We start from the raw sequence: 21,481 nt of genomic DNA, 5'->3' as shown, positions 1-21,481 counted from the left end.
GTGATATAGGGTCATGCAAAGTAGAAGATCTGTAAAATCCCATGTAATTCACAGCGAGGAAATAAAACAACAAAATTCTTTCCTATTTTATTCATTATAAGAGGGCTATCTCTGATTTGTTATTTGCTTGACGTTCAGGAAGTCCAATAAATGGGCTCGATGGGGTGTCAGATAAGTAAATTAGAACACTTGACGCATGGGGGAAGATGCGTCTTGCTTATAAATAGGAGCGGCGGGAAGACAGACTCGGTCGCAAGTTGCACGAACTTGCACGAAGGCTCAATGATGCCCACGTCGAGTTCCTCGTCAGCCAAGGGGTTCCGCAGGACTGTCTCGGAGCTGGACTCCAAGCAAGCTGAGGCAGTAACGGTAAGATCTCAGTTTCTTTCCTACACTCTCCGTTAGAACAATCTGTCCGCTACTTTTATCTCAGCTGAGATTAACCTGTGCATACATTGGTTTTGCAGAAGCGAAATATTTTTGTCGGCAGATTATTTATACGTCCGTACTATTAATGCGTTCAATTAAAGCCCTTTACCAGTCGCTCCAATTGGTTAAGAACATCCGAAAATATAAAAACATGTAAATCGGCTATGAGACCTGCAGTCTAATTCAAGTTGGCTGTCATAATTATTGAGAAGAGATTTTAAAAAACACTTTTCCGGAAAGGAGAGTGAGGGTGAGGTGTAATGCTTATAACTGGGAGTGACGAAGAGTAAAGATGAATTGATTTATCCCGACTGTGTTTCAGAATGTCTCGGGGTAGTTAGCTGTCCGACAACTGCGCGCTCAGTCAAATCACAGGAAGTGCAAACTGAATAGGGATTTGGCTCCATTCGTCATGTAAAGATTTTGAGTTCTGATTTTTAAACGTCAATAGTATATTTAAAACCTGCACAGCTTAATCAATTCCCTAATGAGTAGTGGGAGAAAATATTTGAGAGCGATGCAGTCAAGTTAGTAAATGCACGGTAATCGGGAGATACGTTTGCGTTTTAGTCAGGGTCGCTTTCGGCACAATGCAATATTCACCTGAAAGTTGGACGTTTTGGATTGTAATTTTATTTTCTCCCCCTAACCCTGTATTTCAAGCTCCTAACCTCTGCTTAGAATAAACGTGCCAGCGATATTTGTCACTGAAAGCTAACACTAGTCCTGTGCCCGAGCCCTTACTTAGCTAGAAAACCGAATGAGATTTCCCTTTTGAGGAGGCATTTCCTGCCTTTTGTACTTTTCCTAGCGGTTTGGTAGCTGATCAAGTGGGGGCTGCCTTGATCCTGGTAACATACCACCTGACTCTCGCTCCCACCACCATCATCACAGCCCCTGACAGAAAGCCTCCCTGTTAGCAAAAAGTCCATCGCAGCGCCTGAAATACATAAACGCATTCCAAAACAAATAGTGAAGCAACAGATTTATTTCAAATGGAGACTTCAGCTCCTTCGCTGCTGCGAGTGTTTTCACATTTGTTTAGATGTATTTGCTGTTTTTTCCTTACCACGTGTGCTGTAGCCTTGTGTGTGTGTGTGTGTGTGTGTGTGATGTATATATTACTATTCCTCCAGAATATGAAACGAAAAGAAAGCAGTCTTCTTAGGCAGTCCCACCAGATGTAATGACTTGCTTTTGCTAGAATGCTCAGGGCTCTGGAGTAAATCATGAGTGCAATTGTGATCAGCCTGGCGTTGGGCAAAAGGAACTGGGACAAGGGGAGTCACCATCAGACAGGTGGGTAGTTTGAGAGGAAGTCCATTGTTGACCAATTTTGAATTAAAAGGATTCTCATTATTTCACTTTTGGCCATAAATCTGATGGGAAATTAAGCCGATCCATTCTCTCTGTGCAAAAGCTTCTCTCTAACCAAGACCAATTATGTTCCCTTTACTTAGTGTGACTGTCAGCAGTCTAAAACAAAGGCAGAAAATGCTAGAACAACTGTATGAGTCAGAGGCTGTGGGTACATTTGTAGATAAGCTGTGGTTTAATCTGTTGATTCAGTCATCATAACTATTCATTTCCCACTTCGTCCTAACATTTGCTCTGTCTAGCCTGATTTCTTTTTATGACTTCTTAGGTGGAATTACCTACCTGACCTTTACCTTACTCTACACCTCCCTTCTTTTTCAAGAATTCTTTGATTCTCTCTTTCTCATCTTTCTAATTTACTCTGATTTATCAACTTTACTTTTGCATACTTTCCTTTCCTTCTGTCGCTTTTTGACCTTTCTGAATGTACACTCTTTGATTCCCACCTTTCTAACTACCCACCATCCCTCCAGTTCCTCCCCCACCCTCTTTGATACTTTCCTCTTCAATCCGTGGCACTTCCCCTTCCGCCTTGTTTCAGTCACTTTTTGGTTATCCACCTTGGATTCTTTTTCTTTTTAATCCCTCTTCGGATCTAATATTTCTCACTTCAATTACTTACACCTTCTTTCGTACTGTTTCTCCTTTCTCTTTAATTTTTTTTTAAAAGATTTTCAGTCATGAATCTTGGGACCCGAGTCACATTCCCACCTCTTGGTTAGGCTGGAGGTTTAAGCTTTGGTCCAAGGATTTGTGCACACATTAGTGCATTACTGGAAGTACCACAGTATGGGAAGTTTTTCCTTCCAGGTGATTTCCCACTCAGATAGTATCATTTCCATCAAATGGCCATTGAAAGTTTCAAGTCAATAAGCATAGATGTTCTCGCCAACAATTAACACACAATTAATAATGCCAAAATGGTTTGTCTCATCTTAATTTTTTCCCCCAAACATTGTTCTCTTGCCAAAACCTCTTATCTCATCCCAGGCATCTGTAAAACTGAACAAACTTGTACATAATCAGATTTGAGATGGAGATTAGGCTCCACCACACCCACAGTATTACCAGTCTATTGTCATCTCATAGTTGCCTATTTCTGCCCCAGCATTTGTCATCCACTGCTAAAATTCTCTAAGTTGTTGCCACCCATTCAGCTTTTCTGGATGACATACCCCATTCTACCATCTGGAAGTTTGAGGTCATATTAAGCTCCTTGCTCTATTTCTTAACTTGCACCAAGTTCTGTTCACCATCAATCCTGATGTTTTTTCACCCCCTCTTCAGCTGTATGGTGCTTTGATTTCAAGAATCTCACCTTTTTTTTAGCATCCTTGATGTCCCTCTAACCGTTACTATCCCTAAATATATCTGGTCTTCTCCACGTTTCAATTCTTAATTATCTCTAAATATAAATTCTCATTAATAATTGTTATGTCTTCAATTGCCACAGCAAACAATGATTCAAAGATTCAAAGCACTTTTATCATCAAAGTATGTATAAATTATATAACCTTGAGATTTATCTGCTTACAGGCAGCGACCAAGCAAAAACCCGAAAGAATCCAATTTTTTAAAAAGGACAAACACCCAATGTGCAGTGAAAGAAAACACACACACACACACACACACACACACACACACACACACAAATCATGCAAAACATAGAAGCAAGTTAGTTCCCTCCATAAAAAATTCTTCCCCTTTCCTTTCCTTCCTTTCTTTAAACATTCCTTAATTCCACTTTGGCACTCTTTACAAATACCTCTTCTAATCATCTTCATTTGTGGCTCAACCTGGCTGGTAAGAATGTTATGAAGCCGACTGTGACATTTAAATATATTAACAAGATTATATAACTGCATTTTCCTTATGACAAGGGTTATTTAAAATGATGTTCTTCAGTGTGCTAATGTGTAAATGTACTGGCACATCTGCTGAGATTGTGCTAATCACATGCCAAAAGCAATCCATTAGGATTTGCACTTTGGGATGTGAGTGGTGCTATATAAATGTAAATTCCTTCCATCTCTGCAATTCTGCCTTGGATTGTTTGGTGCCTTTTTTTATCTTCACTTTTTCTCTGATTTTGACTTTCTTGCTACCTCTTTTAGTTCTGAGGTTTCATTCCTATCTCTGATCCTTTATTTCATTGCTGTCTTTCTCACTGTTGCTAATTCCTCTCTTTTATAACATTATGTTCTCTGATTTGTATTTAAACATTCCATTTCACTTTTGTCTTTTGTGTGTTTATCATTGGATCTGTTTTTTTTTATATACACTGTTTTCTTGCTTTGTCTGAACATTGTGTTTTTCTCTTGGAACATTTATGACACAGACCATGTAATTTTTTTTTTGTCTGAGCTGGTCAAAAAAAGTTGGTCAGTCCAGTCATTCCCCAGCATCGGTTCTATATGTCATGGCTTTTCAAGTAAATATGAATGGGCTGCTTAAATGTGATGAGGATATCTGCCCCAACCCACATTTCAGACATCAAAGTCCACCGTCAGCGTGAATCTTTATCGTATCCCCTCTGACCTTTGTGCCAATTATTTTAAACCCTGTGCTTTCTGAATCGCCTTTCAAAGGGAACAGATTCCCTTCATACTTAATCTAAACCCTTCACTATTTTATATATGTATAGTACTTAAATTAAGTCTCCCTTCTGTCGGCTCTGTTCCACAGAAAACAATCCTAGCCTATTCAATCTTACCTCCTAGTTAATTTTTCTTTCCAGTCAAAATTTTCCTCTGCACCTTGCCAGTGCAATCACATCATTCTTGCATTGCAGGGATCTGGGCCATGTACAATACCCAACTGTTTTGCATGCAATTGTACCATATCCTTTCTGCTCTTATATTCTATCTCCTGGCCAATCCATTATGCCTTTATCACTATTTTATTGATATCTCTTCTACCTTTACGAATACAGTATATGGATAACCTCCCTTTATGACGTGTTGATTTAGTTTATTGCATTTTTAAATAATTTACCTTATACTGGATTAAAAGCTATTTGCAATTTCTCTGTCCAAGACCATCAATAGCTTCCTGTGGTCCAAAAACCTTCTTCCTCGTCATCCACAAAATAGATGATTATTGTATAATCTGCAATTTCTTTACCATGAACACTGAACCTAAAAATAAATTAATTATTTATATAACACTATGTGCAAAATCCCATTTTCAATCCTTTCTGATCCTGTCTTTAACCTCTTCCTGTTCCTCATAAATTTTTCTTTATTCCCTCTCTTGATTCTCTGATATCACTGATCCTCTCCATTGTACTAAGTACTGTTGTTGTTAATTTGAATTTCACTATCCCCTTTTCAGCTTCTTATTGAACAATCCATCCTCTCCTATTTTCTGATCTCATTCATTTCTCTTTCCAATCTCACTGACCTGTTCATCAATCCTCTTTCACCTAATGCTCAGCTGTTCTCCTGTTCCAATCTTCATTGATTCTTCAATTCTTCTCCATGCAGTTTTATTTGAAAGATCCCTTTTCCTTCATGATTCCATATTTCTTTTTGATTCCATCTCTCTGATTTATTGGAGGTGTTTATGAAGGAAATTGCTGTGTGTGAGGAACACTGACAACAATATCCTTTCACTGTCTAATAATTGAATAGAGAAGGTTATACATTCAAAATCCTGAAAATGCCAACATATCTGTATTTGTTTTATAATTATTTTATTAGAATTCCTCTTTCATTGCAATTTCCAAGATGTTTGTTGTTTCCTCACACAAGTTTTGCCTTGATATCATTCTTTTCTTGATATCATTCTTTCCTTCTGAACTCTCATCCTACCTGCTTTGTTTTGCCCGTTAATCAATCATCAATTCTAATGTAATTCCACATATTCTCTTATATTATTTATCAACCTCTCTTCTGCTATATATGTTCTCCATTCCTTCTCAAATTACATCTTCAAATTTCTCTTCTTGTTGATTCTCTCAGTCCTTAATCTACCAACCATGTTTACCTTAAATCCTTTCTCTATAGGGTCTTCCTCCTTTTCATCTATGCGTTTGGCATTCCACTAATTGCTTCCAACTGACCTTTCTATTTCCTCTCTTCCTTATGCCTTCTTTCTCCAAAGCTCTGTTTTTCTCCTTTAAATTTTGGTGTTTCTCTATGATTTTCATATTCTATCTTTATATTAAAATTCATTCTTGTTCCCTTATTTTGCTTTATATCATTTGGTTCTATCCTTCATCTCTAAGGCTGATCTTCCCTCTTACTCTTCTAACTTTTCCTCCGTCTTTGGTAGATGCCAGTTTACCTTCTTCAGGCAGAACTTTACCTTCATGGCTTATTAGATGTCCTTTCTTGCATAACTCTGAATCTGACTGACATTTTTTTCTTTGTGATTTCAGTCCCCCCCTTTCATTGGACGGAGGCAGTCTCTGATTGAAGATGCTCGGAAGGAACGGGAAGCAGCTGCGGCTGCTGCAGAGTCTGGAGATTCTGGGGACCAGCTGGTATTTGAAGAAAAGGATGGCAGAGCTATGGTTAATCTGTTCTTCACTCTCCGCTACAGCAAGGGACCTGCGCTCTCCCGCACCCTTAAAGTGTTTGAGGTAATACCAAATATTCGCCATTGCAGAATAAATCATAATAGTTTGTCGATATGAGACATGGTTCAAGAGTTTAAAGTACCTGATTTGGAGGAATACAAGCTAATCCAATCCTTCAAGCAATTAGCCAGTAAACAGGATGAAAGTAATAACATTGGTCTGATTATAGCTTTGATTCCTGTATCTGCAGTTGAAGTGTAGCTAACCCTGAGATGCTTTGGTTTTCACATATCAAAGTTATACTGATAGCTGCTGCTATAGTGAATTCAGTGACTAAAAAGTATTCAAAGTCATACTGATGGCTGCTGCCATAGTGAATTCAGAGACTAAAGATGATTGCTCATTAATGCCTGGGTAAGTGACTTCAGACAGACCCAGAACTGAATGGTGCAGGAAAGGTATTGATTTGAAATCATTGTGTTGTGGTGACAGGAGTTTGTTGGTGTCAGTGTTCTGCTGAGATGCAGTTCCAAAATAGCTATGGATCTATATGAAATGCTAGAAAAACTCCAGTAAACTCTAGGAAGACCAAACACACTAGAAATGTATTTCATAAACATTTTCTGTATGTTCTTAATTGGGTGCCTTTAAAATGAATGCTTCTTGGCAAGGTATGTGGCCTGACATTTCAGTTCTTGAAATACACAGGTTGTTTGTGGTGATATGATAGCAGTTTGTGCACAGTGGTTTGGCGAGGCCTGAGGACTATATCTGACCCTCACAGGTGAACAGTGCACGGAGCCTGAGGCAAAAACAATGTCCCAAGTGATTTTTATCCTTTGGTTTATTCTGACTTTGCTTGGAGGGGACAAATAGCGCAAGCAACATATGTACTGTCAGTTTTTGCATTCAAAACAATTTGCTTTTTGGGACAATTCAGTAAAAATGTTTAGTTACAATGTATGTGTGAATGTATATGTATGTGTGTATGTATACATATATATGTGTGTGTGTATATATACACACACGCACACACCCACACACACACGTAAGTGTCAAGGAAGAAATGCAAAGCATCCATGAGTACATCAGGAAGATGGCCCCTGTAAGATGACCTTACGAGAAGGTAGTGGAGATTGACAGAGTTAAGATCCTGTGGGATTTCCAAATACAGACTGATAAGCAGATACCGGCCAACCAACCAGACATAGTAATATTGGACAACAAACAGAAGAAAGCCATAGTAATAGATGTGGCAATTCCAAATGACAGTGACATCAGGAAGAAAGAATATGAGAAGCTGGAGAAGTACCAAGGTTTGAAAGAGCAGACATAAGGGATGTGGAAGGTTAAAGCCAGAGTAACCCCAGTGGTGAAAGGAGCTCTTGGAGCTGTGACACTTGGACTGGGAGAGTGGATCCATCAAATCCCAGGATCATCGTCTGAGATCTCGGTCCAGAAGAACGCACCACTGGGCACAGCAAGGATACAGTCGAACCCTCAAGCTCCCAGGGCTCTGATAGAGGACCCAAGGTTGAGGGAAAAATATACATACACACCATCCATAAGAGGTGAGAAAATCAAATAAATTAAGTACTGCAAAAAGAGAGAAAAATAGTGCGTAAATAGTGGAGTGGAGTCATTGTTGAGAAATCTGATGGCAGAGGGGAAGAAGCTGTTCCTGAAATGTTGAGTGTGTGTTTTTAGGTGCCTTTATTTCCTCTTTAATGGTAACAATGTGGAGAGGCCATCTCCTGCATGTTGGGGGTCCTTGATGATCAATTTTGAGGCATCGCTTTTTGAAGATGTCCTCAGCACTCGGGAGGCGAGTGCCTTTGATAGATTTGGCTGAGTTAGCAACCCTCTGCAGCTTTTTCCAATCCGTACAGCAGCCCTTCCATAACAGATGGTGATGCAACTAGTTAGAATGTTTTCCACAGTATGTCTTGAGTGACATCCCAAATCTCCTCAAACTCTCAGTGAAATATCTTTTTGTAATTACATCAAAAGGTTGGGCCCAGGATAGATCCTCAGGGATGTTGACAACTAGGAACTTGAAACTGCTCACCCTTTCCACTGTTGATCCCTCAATGAGGACTGGTGATCGTTGCCTCGATTCCCCTTCCTGAAGTCCACAATCAATTCCTTGGTCTTACTGATATTGAGTACAAGGTTGTTGTTGTGATACCATTCAACCAGCTGATCTATCTCACTTCTGTATTCCTCCTGATCATCAGTTGAGAACAACAACAGTTGTTTCATCGGCATATTTATAGAGGGCAGTTGAGCTGTGCCTAGCCACACATTTCTGGGTGTAGAGAGAGTAGAACAGTGGGCTAAGCATGCATCCTTGAAGAGTGCCATGTTGATTGTCAGCGAGGAGATGTTATTTCCTATCCACACTGGCTATGGTCTCTCCTAATGTGGAATTCAAGGATCCAGTTGCAGAGGGAAGCCCAGAGCCCCATGTTTTGAAGTTTGTTGATTAGCACTGAGATTATGATGGTGTTGAACACTGAGCTGTAGCAGCCTGATATAGATATTGCTATTTTTCAGGTGATCCAAGGCTGCGTGGAGAGCCAGTGAGACTGCATCCACTGTAGACCTATTGTAGTGACAGAAAAATTGCAGCAGGTCCAGTTCCTTGCTTTGGCAGGAGTTAATTCTGACCATGACCAACCTCTTAAAGCACTTCATCACAGTCGATGTGAATGCAACTGGGTGATAGTTGTTGAGGAAACTCACCATGCTCTTCTTGGGCACTGGTATAATTAACACCATGTTCAAGCAGGTAGGAATGACTGACTGCTTCAGTGAGATATTGAAAATGTCCTTGAACTCTTCTGCCGAAGTTATCTGCAGAAGTTTTCAGTGCCCTGTTAGATACACCATCAGGGCCTGATACCGTGCAAGGGTTCACCTTCTTGAAAGATGTTCTTGCATCAACCTCTGAGACTGAGATCTCATGGTTGCCAGATGTTGCAGGGATTTGCACGGATGTAGTTTTATTCTCCCTTTCTAAAGGTGTAGAGTTCCTCTGGGAGTAAAGCATCATAGCCATTTGTAATGTTAGGTTTTGTATTGTAGGAAGTAATGCCTGTAAAGACTGCCAGAGCTGACATGCATCCGATCACATGAGACCATAAAACCATGAAACATGGGAACAGAGTTAGGCCATACGGTCCATCAAGTCAGCTCCATCATTTGATCGTGGCTGATCCATTTCCTTCTCAATTCCATTCTCCTACCTCTTCTCTGTAACATTTGACACCTGACTTATGAACCTATCAACTTCTGCTTTCAGTACACTGGCCTACACAGCTGCCTGTGCAATGAATTCCACAGACTCACCACCCCATGGCTAAAGAAATCCCTCCTCATCTTCATTGTAAATGGATGACCTTCTATTCTGAGGTTATTCTGTTTGGTCCTGGACTCCCCTACCATAAGAAACATCCTCTCCACATCTACTCTATCTAGGCCTTTTAATATTCAATAGGTTTTGATGAGATCCCTCCCCCAAACTCATTTTCTAAATTCCAGCAATAACAGTCGCAGAGCCATCAAAAGCTCCTCATACGATAAAGCCCCTCAATCCCTGACTCATTTCTGTGAACCTCCTTTGAACCTTTTCCAATGTCAGCACATATTTCCTTAGATTAGGGTCCAAAACTGCTCGCAATACTCCATGTGCAGTCTGACCAATGCCTTATAAAGCCTCAGCATTATATCCTTGCTTTATATTCTAGTCCCCTCACAAAGAATGCTAACATTGTATTTGCCACCCTCAACTTCAACTCAACCTGCAAGTTAACCTTTAGGGATCCTGTACGAGGACTCCCAAATCCCTTCGCACTTAGGATTTTTGAATTTTCTGCTCATTTAGAAAATAGACCGCACTTTTATCCTTCTACCAAAGTGCATGACCATATACTTCCTGAGACTCTATTCCAGCTGCCATTTCTTTGTCCTTTCTCCTAATCTGTCTCAGTCCTTCTGCAGCCTCCCTGCTTCCCAGCACCAGCGACCCCTCCACCTATCCTTCCCCAAATCTGGTCACACCGCCATCAATTCCATCATCCGAATCATTGACATACAACATAAAAACATAGAAACATAGAAACATAGAAAATAGGTGCAGGAGTAGGCCATTCGGCCCTTCGAGCCTGCACTGCCATTTATTATGATCATAGGCTGATCATCTAACTCAGAACCCCGCCCTAGCCTTCCCTCCATACCCCCTGATCCCCGTAGCCACAAGGGCCATATCTAACTCCCTCTTAAATATAGCCAATGAACTGGCCTCAACTGTTTTCTGTGGTAGAGAATTCCACAGATTCACCACTCTCTGTGTGAAGAAGTTTTTCCTAATCTCGGTCCTAAAAGGCTTCCCCTTTATCCTCAGACTGTGACCCTTCGTTCTGGACTTCCCCAACATCGGGAACAATCTTCCTGCATCTAGCCTGTCCAATCCCTTTAGGATTTTATACGTTTCAATCAGGTCCCCCCTCAATCTTCTAAATTCCAACGAGTACAAGCCCAGTTCATCCAGTCTTTCTTCATATGAAAGTCCTGCCATCCCAGGAATCAATCTGGTGAACCTTCTTTGTACTCCCTCTATGGCAAGGATGTCTTTCGTCAGATTAGGGGACCAAAACTGCACACAATACTCCAGGTGTGGTCTCACCAAGGCCTTGTACAACTGCTGTAGTACCTCCCTGCTCCTGTACTCGAATCCTCTCGCTATAAATGCCAGCATACCATTCGCCTTTTTCACCACCTGCTGTACCTGCATGCCCACTTTCAATGACTGGTGTATAATGACACCCAGGTCTCGTTGCACCTCCCCTTTTCCTAATCGGCCACCATTCAGATAATAATCTGTTTTCCTATTTTTGCCACCAAAGTGGATAACTTCACATTTATCCACATTAAATTGCATCTGCCATGAATTTGCCCACTCACCCAACCTATCCAAGTCACCCTGCATCCTCTTAGCATCCTCCTCACAGCTAACACTGCCACCCAGCTTCGTGTCATCCGCAAACTTGGAGATGCTGCATTTAATTCCCTCATCCAAGTCATTAATATATATTGTAAACAACTGGGGTCCCAGCACTGAGCCTTGCGGTACCCCACTAGTCACCGCCTGCCATTCTGAAAAGGTCCCGTTTATTCCCACTCTTTGCTTCCTGTCTGCTAACCAATTCTCCATCCACATCAATACCTTACCCCCAATGCTGTGTGCTTTAAATTTGCACACTAATATCCTGTGTGGGACCTTGTCGAAAGTCTTTTCAAAATCCAAATATACCACATCCACTGGTTCTCCCCTATCCACTCTACTAGTTACATCCTCAGAAAATTCTATGAGATTCGTCAGACATGATTTTCTTTTCACAAATCCATGCTGACTTTGTCCGATGATTTCACCGCTTTCCAAATGTGCTGTTATCACATCTTTGATAACTGACCCCAACAGTTTCCCCACCACCGATGTTAGGCTAACCGGTCTATAATTCCCCGGTTTCTCTCTCCCTCCTTTTTTGAAAAGTGGGGTTACATTAGCCACCCTCCAAGCCTCAGGAACTAGTCCAGAATCTAATGAGTTTTGAAAGATTATCACTAATGCATCCACTATTTCTTGGGCTACTTCCTTAAGCACTCTAGGATGCAGACCATCTGGTCCTGGGGATTTATCTGCCTTCCATCTCTTCAATTTACCTAACACCACTTCCCTACTAACATGTATTTCACTCAGTTCCTCCATCTCACTGGACCCTCTGTCCCCTACTATTTCTGGAAGATTATTTATGTCCTCCTTAGTGAAGGCAGAACCAAAGTAATTATTCAATTGGTCTGCCAATACCAATCTCTGCTGAACACCACTAGTCACCAGCAGCCAATCAGAAAAGACTCCCTTTATTCCCGATCTTTGCTCCCTGCTAATAAGGCAATGCTCTGTCTGTGGTAGTAGCCTTCCTGTAATACCATGGGCTCCTAACTTGTTAAGCAGCCCCATATTTGGCACCTTGTCAAAGGCCTTTTGAAAATCCAAATGCATAACATCCATCGATTCTCCTTTCTCAATCCTCCTTGTTAGTTCTTCAAAGATTTCCAACAGTTTTGTCATGCAAGATTTTCCCTTAAGGAAGGAAGGTATTAGGGAAAGTGAAGAGGTGATAGACAGGAGCGACAAGGAGGGAGTCATCCCTAGGCTACAGAGGACAGAAATCTGGGTGACTGTCAGGAGAGGGAAGGGAAATGCCCAGATAGTGGAGAGCACCCCTGTGTCTGCCCCCCTCAGCAACAAGTATCTCATTTTGGATGCTGTTGAGGGGGATGACCTGACAGGGGACACCCACTGTGACCGGGTCTCTGGCACTGAGCCTGGCGCTGTTGTACAGGAGGGAAGGAGGGAGAAGAAGAATGCGGGTCATAGGGGATTCCATAGTCAGCGGAACAGACAGGAGATTCTGTGAGCCTGATAGAGATACCCGCATGGTGTGTTGCCTCCCAGGTGCCAGGGTACGGGATGTCTCGGATCGGGTCCAAAATATTCTGAAGGGAGAGGGCGAGCAGTCAGTTGTCTTGGTACATGTTGGTAACAATGACATAGATAGGAGAAGGGAGGATGTCCTGAAGAGAGATTTCCGGGAGTTAGGAAAGAAGCTGAGAGGCAGGACTTCCCGGGTAGTAACCTCGGGATTGCTACCTGTGCCACATGCTAACACAGGCAAGAATAATAGGATCAGGCAGATGAATGCGTGGCTGAGAGACTGGTGCAGGGGGCAGGGCTTCAGATTCTTGGATAATTGGGATCTCTTCTGGGGGAAGTATGACCTGTTCAAAATGGACAGGTTACACCTGAACCCGAAGGGGACCAATATCCTGGCGGGAAGGTTTAATAGAGCTGTTAGGGAGAGTTTAAACTAATTTGGCAGGGGGATGGGAACCGGAATGATAGAGTGGAAGAAGGGGAAAACAGAAATAAATCTAAGATAGTGAGCAGTAACGATGTCAGGAAAGACAGGCAGGTGATGGGGCAAATTTGCAGCCATTGGGATGAGTTGCAGTGCAATCAAAGCAAAAAGTACCAAATATAGGTTTTCAGGTGTTATACTTAAATGCACGCAGCATAAGGAATAAGGTGGGTGATCTTGTCATACAGATACAGATTGGCAGGTTTATGATATTGTGACCATCACTGAGACGTGGCAAAAGGATGCATGTCTCTGGGAGCTGAATGTCCAAGGATACACGGTGTATTGGAAGGATAGGAAAGTAGGCAGAGGGGGTGGCGTGGCTTTATTGGTAAGAAATGATATTAAATCATTAGAAAGAGGTGATATAGGATCGGAAGGTGCAGAAACTTTATGGGTTGAACTAAGAAATCGCAGGGGTAAAAGGACCTTGACGGCAGATATATACAGGCCTCCAAATCATTGATGTGGACTACAAATTACAACAGGAAATAGAAAAGGCTTGTCAGAAGGGCAGTGTTATGATAATTGCAGGGGATTTTAACATGTGAGCGGATTGGGAAAATCAGGTCAGCACTGGATCTCAAGAGAGAGAATTTGTAGAATGTCTGCGAGATGGCTTTTTAGAACAGCTTGTTGTTGAGCCCACTAGGGGATCGGCTGTACTGGATTGGGTATTGTGTAATGAACCGGAGGTGATTAGAGAGATTGAGGTGAAGGAACCCTTAGGAGACAGTGATCATAACATGATTGAGCTCACTGTGAAATTTGAAAAAGAGAAGCTGAAATCTGATGTGTTGGTATTTCAGTGGAGTAAAGGAAATTACAGTGGCATGAGAGAGGAACTGGCCAAAGTTGACTGGAAAGGGACACTGGCAGGAAGGACAGCAGAGCAGCAGTGGCTGGAGTTTATGCGAGAAGTGAGGAAGATGCAAGACAGATATATTCCAAAAAAGAAGGAATTTTCAAATGGGAAAAGGATGCAACCGTGGCTGATGAGAAGTCAAAGCCAAAGTTAAAGCAAAGGAGAGGGCTGTGGAGATTGCGGAGGCATTAGCAATGATCTTTCAAAAGTCGAGAGATTCTGGCATGGTTCCGGAAGACTGGAAGATTGCAAATGTCACTCCGCTATTTAAGAAGGGGGCAAGGAAGCAAAAAGGAAATTATAGACCTGTTAGCTTGACATCGGTGGTTGGGAAGTTGTTGGAGTCGATTGTCAAGGATGAGGTTACGGTGTACCTGGAGGCATATGACAAGATAGGCAGAACTCAGCATGGTTTCCTTAAAGGAAAATCCTGTCTGACAAACCTATTACAATTCCTTAAGGAAATTACAAATAGGCTAGACAAGGGAGATACAGTGGATGTTGTATATTTGGATTTTCAGAAGGCCTTTGACAAGGTGCCACACATGAGGCTGCTTAACAAGATAAGAGCCCATGGAATTACGGGAAAGTTACATACGTGGATAGAGCGTTGGCTGATTGGCAGGAAACAGAGAGTGGAAATAAAGGGATCCTATTCTGGTCGGCTGCCGGTTACCAGTGGTGTTCCACAGGGATCAGTGTTGGGGCCGCTTCTTTTTACATTGTACATCAACGATTTGGATCATGGAATAGATGGATTTGTGGCTAAGTTTGCTGATGATACGAAGATAGGTGGAGGGGCCAGTAGTGCTGAAGAAACAGAGAGTCTACAGAGAGAATAGGATAGATTGGAAGAATGGGCAAAGAAGTGGCAAATGAAATACAATGTTGGAAAATGTATGGTTATGCACTTTGGCAGAAGAAATAAATGGGCAGACTATTATTTAAATGGGGAGAGAATTCAAAGTTCTGACATGCAACGGGACTTGGGGTCCTCATGCAAGATACCCTTAAGGTTAACCTCCAGGATGAGTCGGTGGTGAAGAAGGCAAATGCAATGTTGGTATTCATTTCTAGAAGAATAGAGAATAGGAACAGGGATGTGACGTTGAGGCTCTATAAGGCGCTGGTAAGACCTCACTTGAAATACTGTGGGCAGTTTTGGGCTCCTTATTTAAGAAAGGATGTGCTGACATTGGAGAGGGTACAGAGAAGATTCACTAGAATGATTCCGGGAATGAGCGGGTTAACATATGAGGAACGTTTGTCCACTCTTGGACTGTATTCCTTGGAGTTTAGAAGAATGAGGGGGGACCTCATAGAAACATTTCGAATGTTGAAAGGCATGGGCAGAGTGGATGTGGCAAAGTTGTTTCCCATGATGGGAGAGTCTAGTACAAGAGGGCATGAATTAAGGATTGAAGGGCGCCCATTCAGAACAGAGATGCGAAGAAATTTTTTTAGTCAGAGGGTGGTGAATCTATGGAATTTGTTGCCACGGACGGCAGTGGAGATCAAGTCATTGAGTGTATTTAAGGCAGAGATTGATAGGTATCTGAGTAGCCAGGGCATCAAGGGTTATGGTGAGAAGGCGGGGGAGTGGGACTAAATGGGAGAATGGATGAGCTCATGATAAAATGGCTGAGCAGACTCGATGGGCCGAATGGCCGACTTCTGCTGCTTTGTCTTATGGTATGCTCTCTTTGGCCCAAGAATCCCTTCTTGCAAAGTGCAATGACATTTGCAATTTTCCAGATTTCCGGAACCATGCCAGAATCTAGCGATTCTTGAAACCTCATTACTAATGTCTTGTCAATCTCTTTGGCTACCTCTTTCAGAACCCTCGGGTATAGTTCATCTGGTCTAGGTGACTTATCTACCTTCAGACTTTTCAGTTTCCCAAGCAACTTCTACGTAGTAATAGCAACTGCACTCCCTTCTGCTCCTAACTAGATTTCCATCTCTAACTTCCATCAGAATTTTTTTTTAGTCTTAAAATAACCTTCTACAGTTCATACCTGGACTTCTTGTGTTGTTATGGATCACTGGTGTAGGCCCCAGTAGACTGCAAATCACCCGATTCATCCACAGCTTCTGGTTTTGGTACATCTAAGATGTTCTCAAAGACACCTACTCTTCCACGCTGGCCCTGATGAAATTGGTGACAACTTGTGGCATAATCATTCAGATTCAAAGATGAACCCCTGAGTATTGTCCAGTTTATTGATTCACAGCAGACTTCTAATTGTACCTCGGCCTCCCTTGACCAAATCTTTGTGGTTCTCACCTCTGATGCTGTGGTCTTTAGTCTCTGGTTGTATCCTGGAGGTAGAAGTGCAGCCAGGTGATTGTACGTGCCAAAATGCAGGTGTGCGATAGCACGGCAAGCGTACTTGATGGTGGTGTAACAGGCATCAGGTGGTTGGTCTCCTCTCCTTCAATAGGTGATACGTTAGTGGTAGTTTGTCAAAGATTTCTTCAAACTTAACTTGCAGAATTGTAGTGAGAACAGCAAGTTGTGGAAACGTTTGTCAGACCAGGCAGCCTCTGTGGGGAGCTAATGTTTTAGATTGAAGACCCTTCATCCAGAAACTGAAATGTTAACTGTTTTCCACAGATGTTGTTTGACCCACTGAGTATTTCCAGCAGGTCCTGCTTTTAATTCAGAATTCCAGCATCTGCATATCTTTTTTATTTCCAGTGAAGAGACAGGTCATCTCACAGCACGGCTGGAAAGAATGGAAAAAGTTAAATTACAAACCACAAAAGGGGTTTTCAAATTCTGCAAAATATTGAAGGAATGACCGCAGAATGAAAGTAGCCTTCCATTTACACTGATGAAAACAGGATTTGCCACAGTTTGATACAGTGGGCACTCAAGGAAGAGAAAGGATATATTTGGTGCATTTAGCAGAATTAAATCTGAAAAAAAGTCGGATTTTTCTTTAGAGGCAGAGACACTAATGCACTATTTCAAATGGGAACTATTATCTTGAGGAAGGATTAGAGATCTGCAAACCACATGAGTGATATGTGAGATAACAACATTCATTTCTAGGTCCCTCCTGGCAAAACAAATAAATTGTTAAAACAGATTCACTTATAATAGTATTTGCATGCTAAGGAACAGCCTCTGGGCTGTGGCAAGAAACCAGCCATACATTATTATGGTCTCACAGAAGAGTAATTTAATATTCCATGTCTGTTTTTTTTTTGAGCATCCGAACTGATTGAACAAGTGGTTTTAGCAAGGGTGGCAGGCTGAATAATGATCAGACAGAAATTGAATTTACATTTAGCATTACTTTGTCTTTATTATATCAACCACATGAATTAACAACTCTTTTTCCTCATGCTGAAGTTAACCTGAGGGAATTGAAGGAATTGAAGTCACTTGCTCCAGTATTTTCTTTCCTGATTAGCGTATGTGCCCTATCAATTCAGTCAAGATAGGAATCAAGAAGGGGGTAACGCGATCAGCTGCTAGATTGAGAAGGAAAGCAATTCACTCACGCCTTGTCCTTCTGTGACTTTCTTTCTCCAATGGGCTTCTTCCCCAGCCCCTTACCTTTTCCACCTACTTGGCAAGTCCTCCTTCGCACCTCCCCCGTCTTTTATTCTGATGTCTTCGCCCTTCCTTTTCCGTCCTGAAGAAGGATCTTGGCTGAGACGTTGATAGCTGATTCATTTCCAGAGATGCTGCTGACTTGCTGAGTGCCTCCAGCATTTTGTGTGTGATGCTCTAGTGACTCCTATTGGCAAGTGAACAACTTCTGAGGACAAGGTTCACTTTATGGATCCCACCATCTGCATATTCAGGTCACGGATACCTGGTTCCCTCTAACTGAGGGTTATTTTGAATGGAGCCTGACCATTTGCATCTTCCAGCCCTGTTTACCTCTTTCAGGGCAGCATTCAAGTTTCCACCAGAGAATTGCACTGAAATTGCAGATAGACTTTAGGAAGACAAAAGGCAGGAAAAGCGCTGCAGTAGATACTGGGACATTACTTTACTGGTTTTATTTTGATGTGCATGTCATCTCACTGAGAATGTTCTCACAGATTCTGGATCCAAGTTCCTTAGCCCATGCAATAACACAGTTCTACAAGTCTGATCCCAGTGTAATTGACTGAGATTCGGAATTATATGCTTGCACTAATTTCAATGAGTATTTTCAGTCACCAGTTCCACCCAGCAAGAAGAGTGGATAAGGGAGGAGGGTGAACAGTGAAGTGAAGGATAGGTAGAGTGGCAATTGGGTGGTATGCCCATGACATAGATGAATCTATTTATACACATAAACAGAATATTTTGTGGGAGGATCAGAATGTTACTGGCATGAACATCCTATATGGCCCATCTCTATATTAGCCTTGTAATGAATGATTTGCTGAGCCATTTCATGGTCAACCACATTGGCCTGGAGTCACATGTAGACCAGACCTACTATACTGTACATAGCATATTTCCTGTCCTGAAACACATTTGTGAATTGGTTTGATTTTCATGAATATCCAAATATTTTGTGAGCATCATTACTAATACGTATTTACTTTGTAAAACAAATTCTGAATCTGTCATCTGAATTTAAATTCCACAAGTGCCATGGTAGAAATCTCTTTATTACTATTTCACTAACGTAATGATAGTCAGGCAGAGGGCAGCTTTGATTAAATGTACATATTGATAAGAAAATAATTGACCAGGATTATTCTGGCAGATTAATTTATAATTCTAATTTTGATTTATTTATTTACCACATGTACATTGAAGCATACAGTAAAATGTATCATTTGTGTTTAAAAACCAACACAATCTCAGGATAGAAACATAGACTAGAAAATAGGTGCGGGAGTAGGCCATTCGGCCCTTCAAGCCTGCATCGCCATTTATTATGATCATGGCTGATCATCCAACTCAGAACCCTGCACCAGCCTTCCCTCCATACCCCCTGATCCCCGTAGCCACAAGAGCCATATCTAACTCCCTCTTAAATATAGCCAATGAACTGGCCTCAACTGTTTCCTGTGGCAGAGAATTCCACAGATTCACCACTCTCTGTGTGAAGAAGTTTTTCCTAATCTCGGTCCTAAAAGGCTTCCCCTCTATCCTCAGACTGTGACCTCTTGTTCTGGACTTCCCCAACATCGGGAACAATCTTCCTGCATCTAGCCTGTCCAATCCCTTTAGGATTTTATACGTTTCAATCAGATTCCCCCTCAATCTTCTAAATTCCAACGAGTACAAGCTCAGTTCGTCCAGTCTTTCTTCATATGAAAGTCCTGCCACCCCAGGAATCAATCTAGTGAACCTTCTTTGTACTCCCTCTATGGCAAGGATGTCTTTCCTCAGATTAGGGGAACAAAACTGCACACAGTACTCCAGGTGTGGTCTCACCAAGGCCTTGTACAACTGCAGTAGTACTTCCCTGCTCCTGTACTCGAATCCTCTCGCTATAAATGCCAGCATACCATTCGCCTTTTTCACTGCCTGCTGTACCTGCATGCCCACTTTCAATGACTGGTGTATAATGACACCCAGGTCTCATTGCACCTCCCCTTTTCCTAATCGGCCACCATTCAGATAATAATCTGTTTTCCTATTTTTGCCACCAAAGTGGATAACTTCACATTTATCCACATTAAATTGCATCTGCCATGAATTTGCCCACTCACCCAACCTATCCAAGTCACCCTGCATCCTCTTAGCATCCTCCTCACAGCTAACACTGCCGCCCAGCTTCGTGTCATCCGCAAACTTGGAGATGCTGCATTTAATTCCCTCATCCAAGTCATTAATATATATTGTAAACAACTGGGGTCCCAGCACTGAGCCTTGCGCTACCCCACTAGTCACTGCCTGCCATTCTGAAAAGGTCCCGTTTATTCCCACTCTTGGCTTCCTGTCTGCTAACCAATTCTCTATCCACATCAATATCTTACCCCCAATACCGTGTGCTTTAAGTTTGCACACTAATCTCCTGTGTGGGACCTTGTCAAAAGCCTTTTGAAAATCCAAATATACCACATCCACTGGTTCTCCCCTATCCACTCTACTAGTTACATTCTCAAAAAATTCTATAAGATTCGTCAGACATGATTTTCCTTTCACAAATCCATGCTGACTTTGTCCGATAATTTCACCGCTTTCCAAATGTGCTGTTATCACATCTTTGATAACTGACTCCAGCAGTTTCCCCACCACCGACGTTAGGCTACCGGGTCTATAATTCCCCGGTTTCTCTCTCCCTCCTTTTTTAAAAAGTGGGGTTACATTAGCCACCCTCCAATCCTCAGGAACTAGTCCAGAATCTAACGAGTTTTGAAAAATTATCACTAATGCATCCACTATTTCTTGGGCTACTTCCTTAAACACTCTGGGATGCAGACCATCTGGCCCTGGGGATTTATCTGCCTTTAATCCCTTCAATTTACCCAACACCACTTCCCTACTAACATGTATTTCGCTCAGTTCCTCCATCTCACTGGACCCTCTGTCCCCTACTATTCCTGGAAGATTATTTATGTCCTCCTTAGTGAAGACAGAACCAAAGTAATTATTCAATTGGTCTGCCATGTCCTTGCTCCCCATAATCAATTCACCTGTTTCTGTCTGTAGGGGACCTACATTTGTCTTTACCAGTCTTTTCCTTTTTACATATCTATAAAAGCTTTTACAGTCAGTTTTTATGTTCCCTGCCAGTTTTCTCTCATAATCTTCTTTCCACTTCCTAATTAACCCTTTTGTCCTCCTCTGCTGAAATCTGAATTTCTCCCAGTCCTCAGGTGAGCCACTTTTTCTGGTTAATTTGTATGCTTCTTCTTTGGAATTGATACTATCCCTAATTTCTCTTGTCAGCCATGGGTGCACCACCTTCCTTGATTTATTCTTTTGCCAAACTGGGATGAACAATTGTTGTAGTTCATCCATGCAATCCTTCAGTGCTTGCCATTGCATATCCACCATCAATCCTTTAAGTATCATTTGCCAGTCTATCTTAGCTAATTCACGTCTCATACCTTCAAAGTTATCCCTCTTTAAGTTCAGAACCTTTGTTTCTGAATTAACTATGTCACTCTCCATCTTAATGAAGAATTCCACCATATTATGGTCGCTCTTACCCAAGGGGCCTCTCACGACAAGATTGCTAATTAACCCTTCCTCATTGCTCAAAACCCAGTCTAGAATAGCCTGCTCTCCAGTTGGTTCCTCGACATGTTGGTTCAAAAAACCATCCCGCATACATTCCAAGAAATCCTCTTCCTCAGCACCTTTACCAATTTGGTTCACCCAATCTACATGTA

The 21,481-nt window shown here is 41.9% G+C and overlaps 1 protein-coding gene across 1 annotated transcript in view; it reads left to right on the top strand.

Annotated features, from left to right (window-relative positions):
- Window positions 1-285: 285 nt before the first annotated feature.
- Window positions 286-21,481, top strand: part of th (tyrosine hydroxylase) — a 69,778-nt gene continuing 48,582 nt past the window's right edge. Inside the window, exons 1-2 of the mRNA XM_072273120.1 lie at window positions 286-369; window positions 6,188-6,391. Coding sequence (XP_072129221.1) covers window positions 286-369; window positions 6,188-6,391 — 288 coding nt within the window. The remainder of the gene's footprint in view (window positions 370-6,187; window positions 6,392-21,481) is intronic.

The sequence above is a fragment of the Mobula birostris genome, chromosome 11 (genome assembly GCF_030028105.1).
Source record: "Mobula birostris isolate sMobBir1 chromosome 11, sMobBir1.hap1, whole genome shotgun sequence".
Taxonomy (NCBI): domain Eukaryota; kingdom Metazoa; phylum Chordata; class Chondrichthyes; order Myliobatiformes; family Myliobatidae; genus Mobula; species Mobula birostris.
Note: the sequence above shows the minus strand (reverse complement) of the source record. Positions and strands in the feature narration are given on the sequence as shown.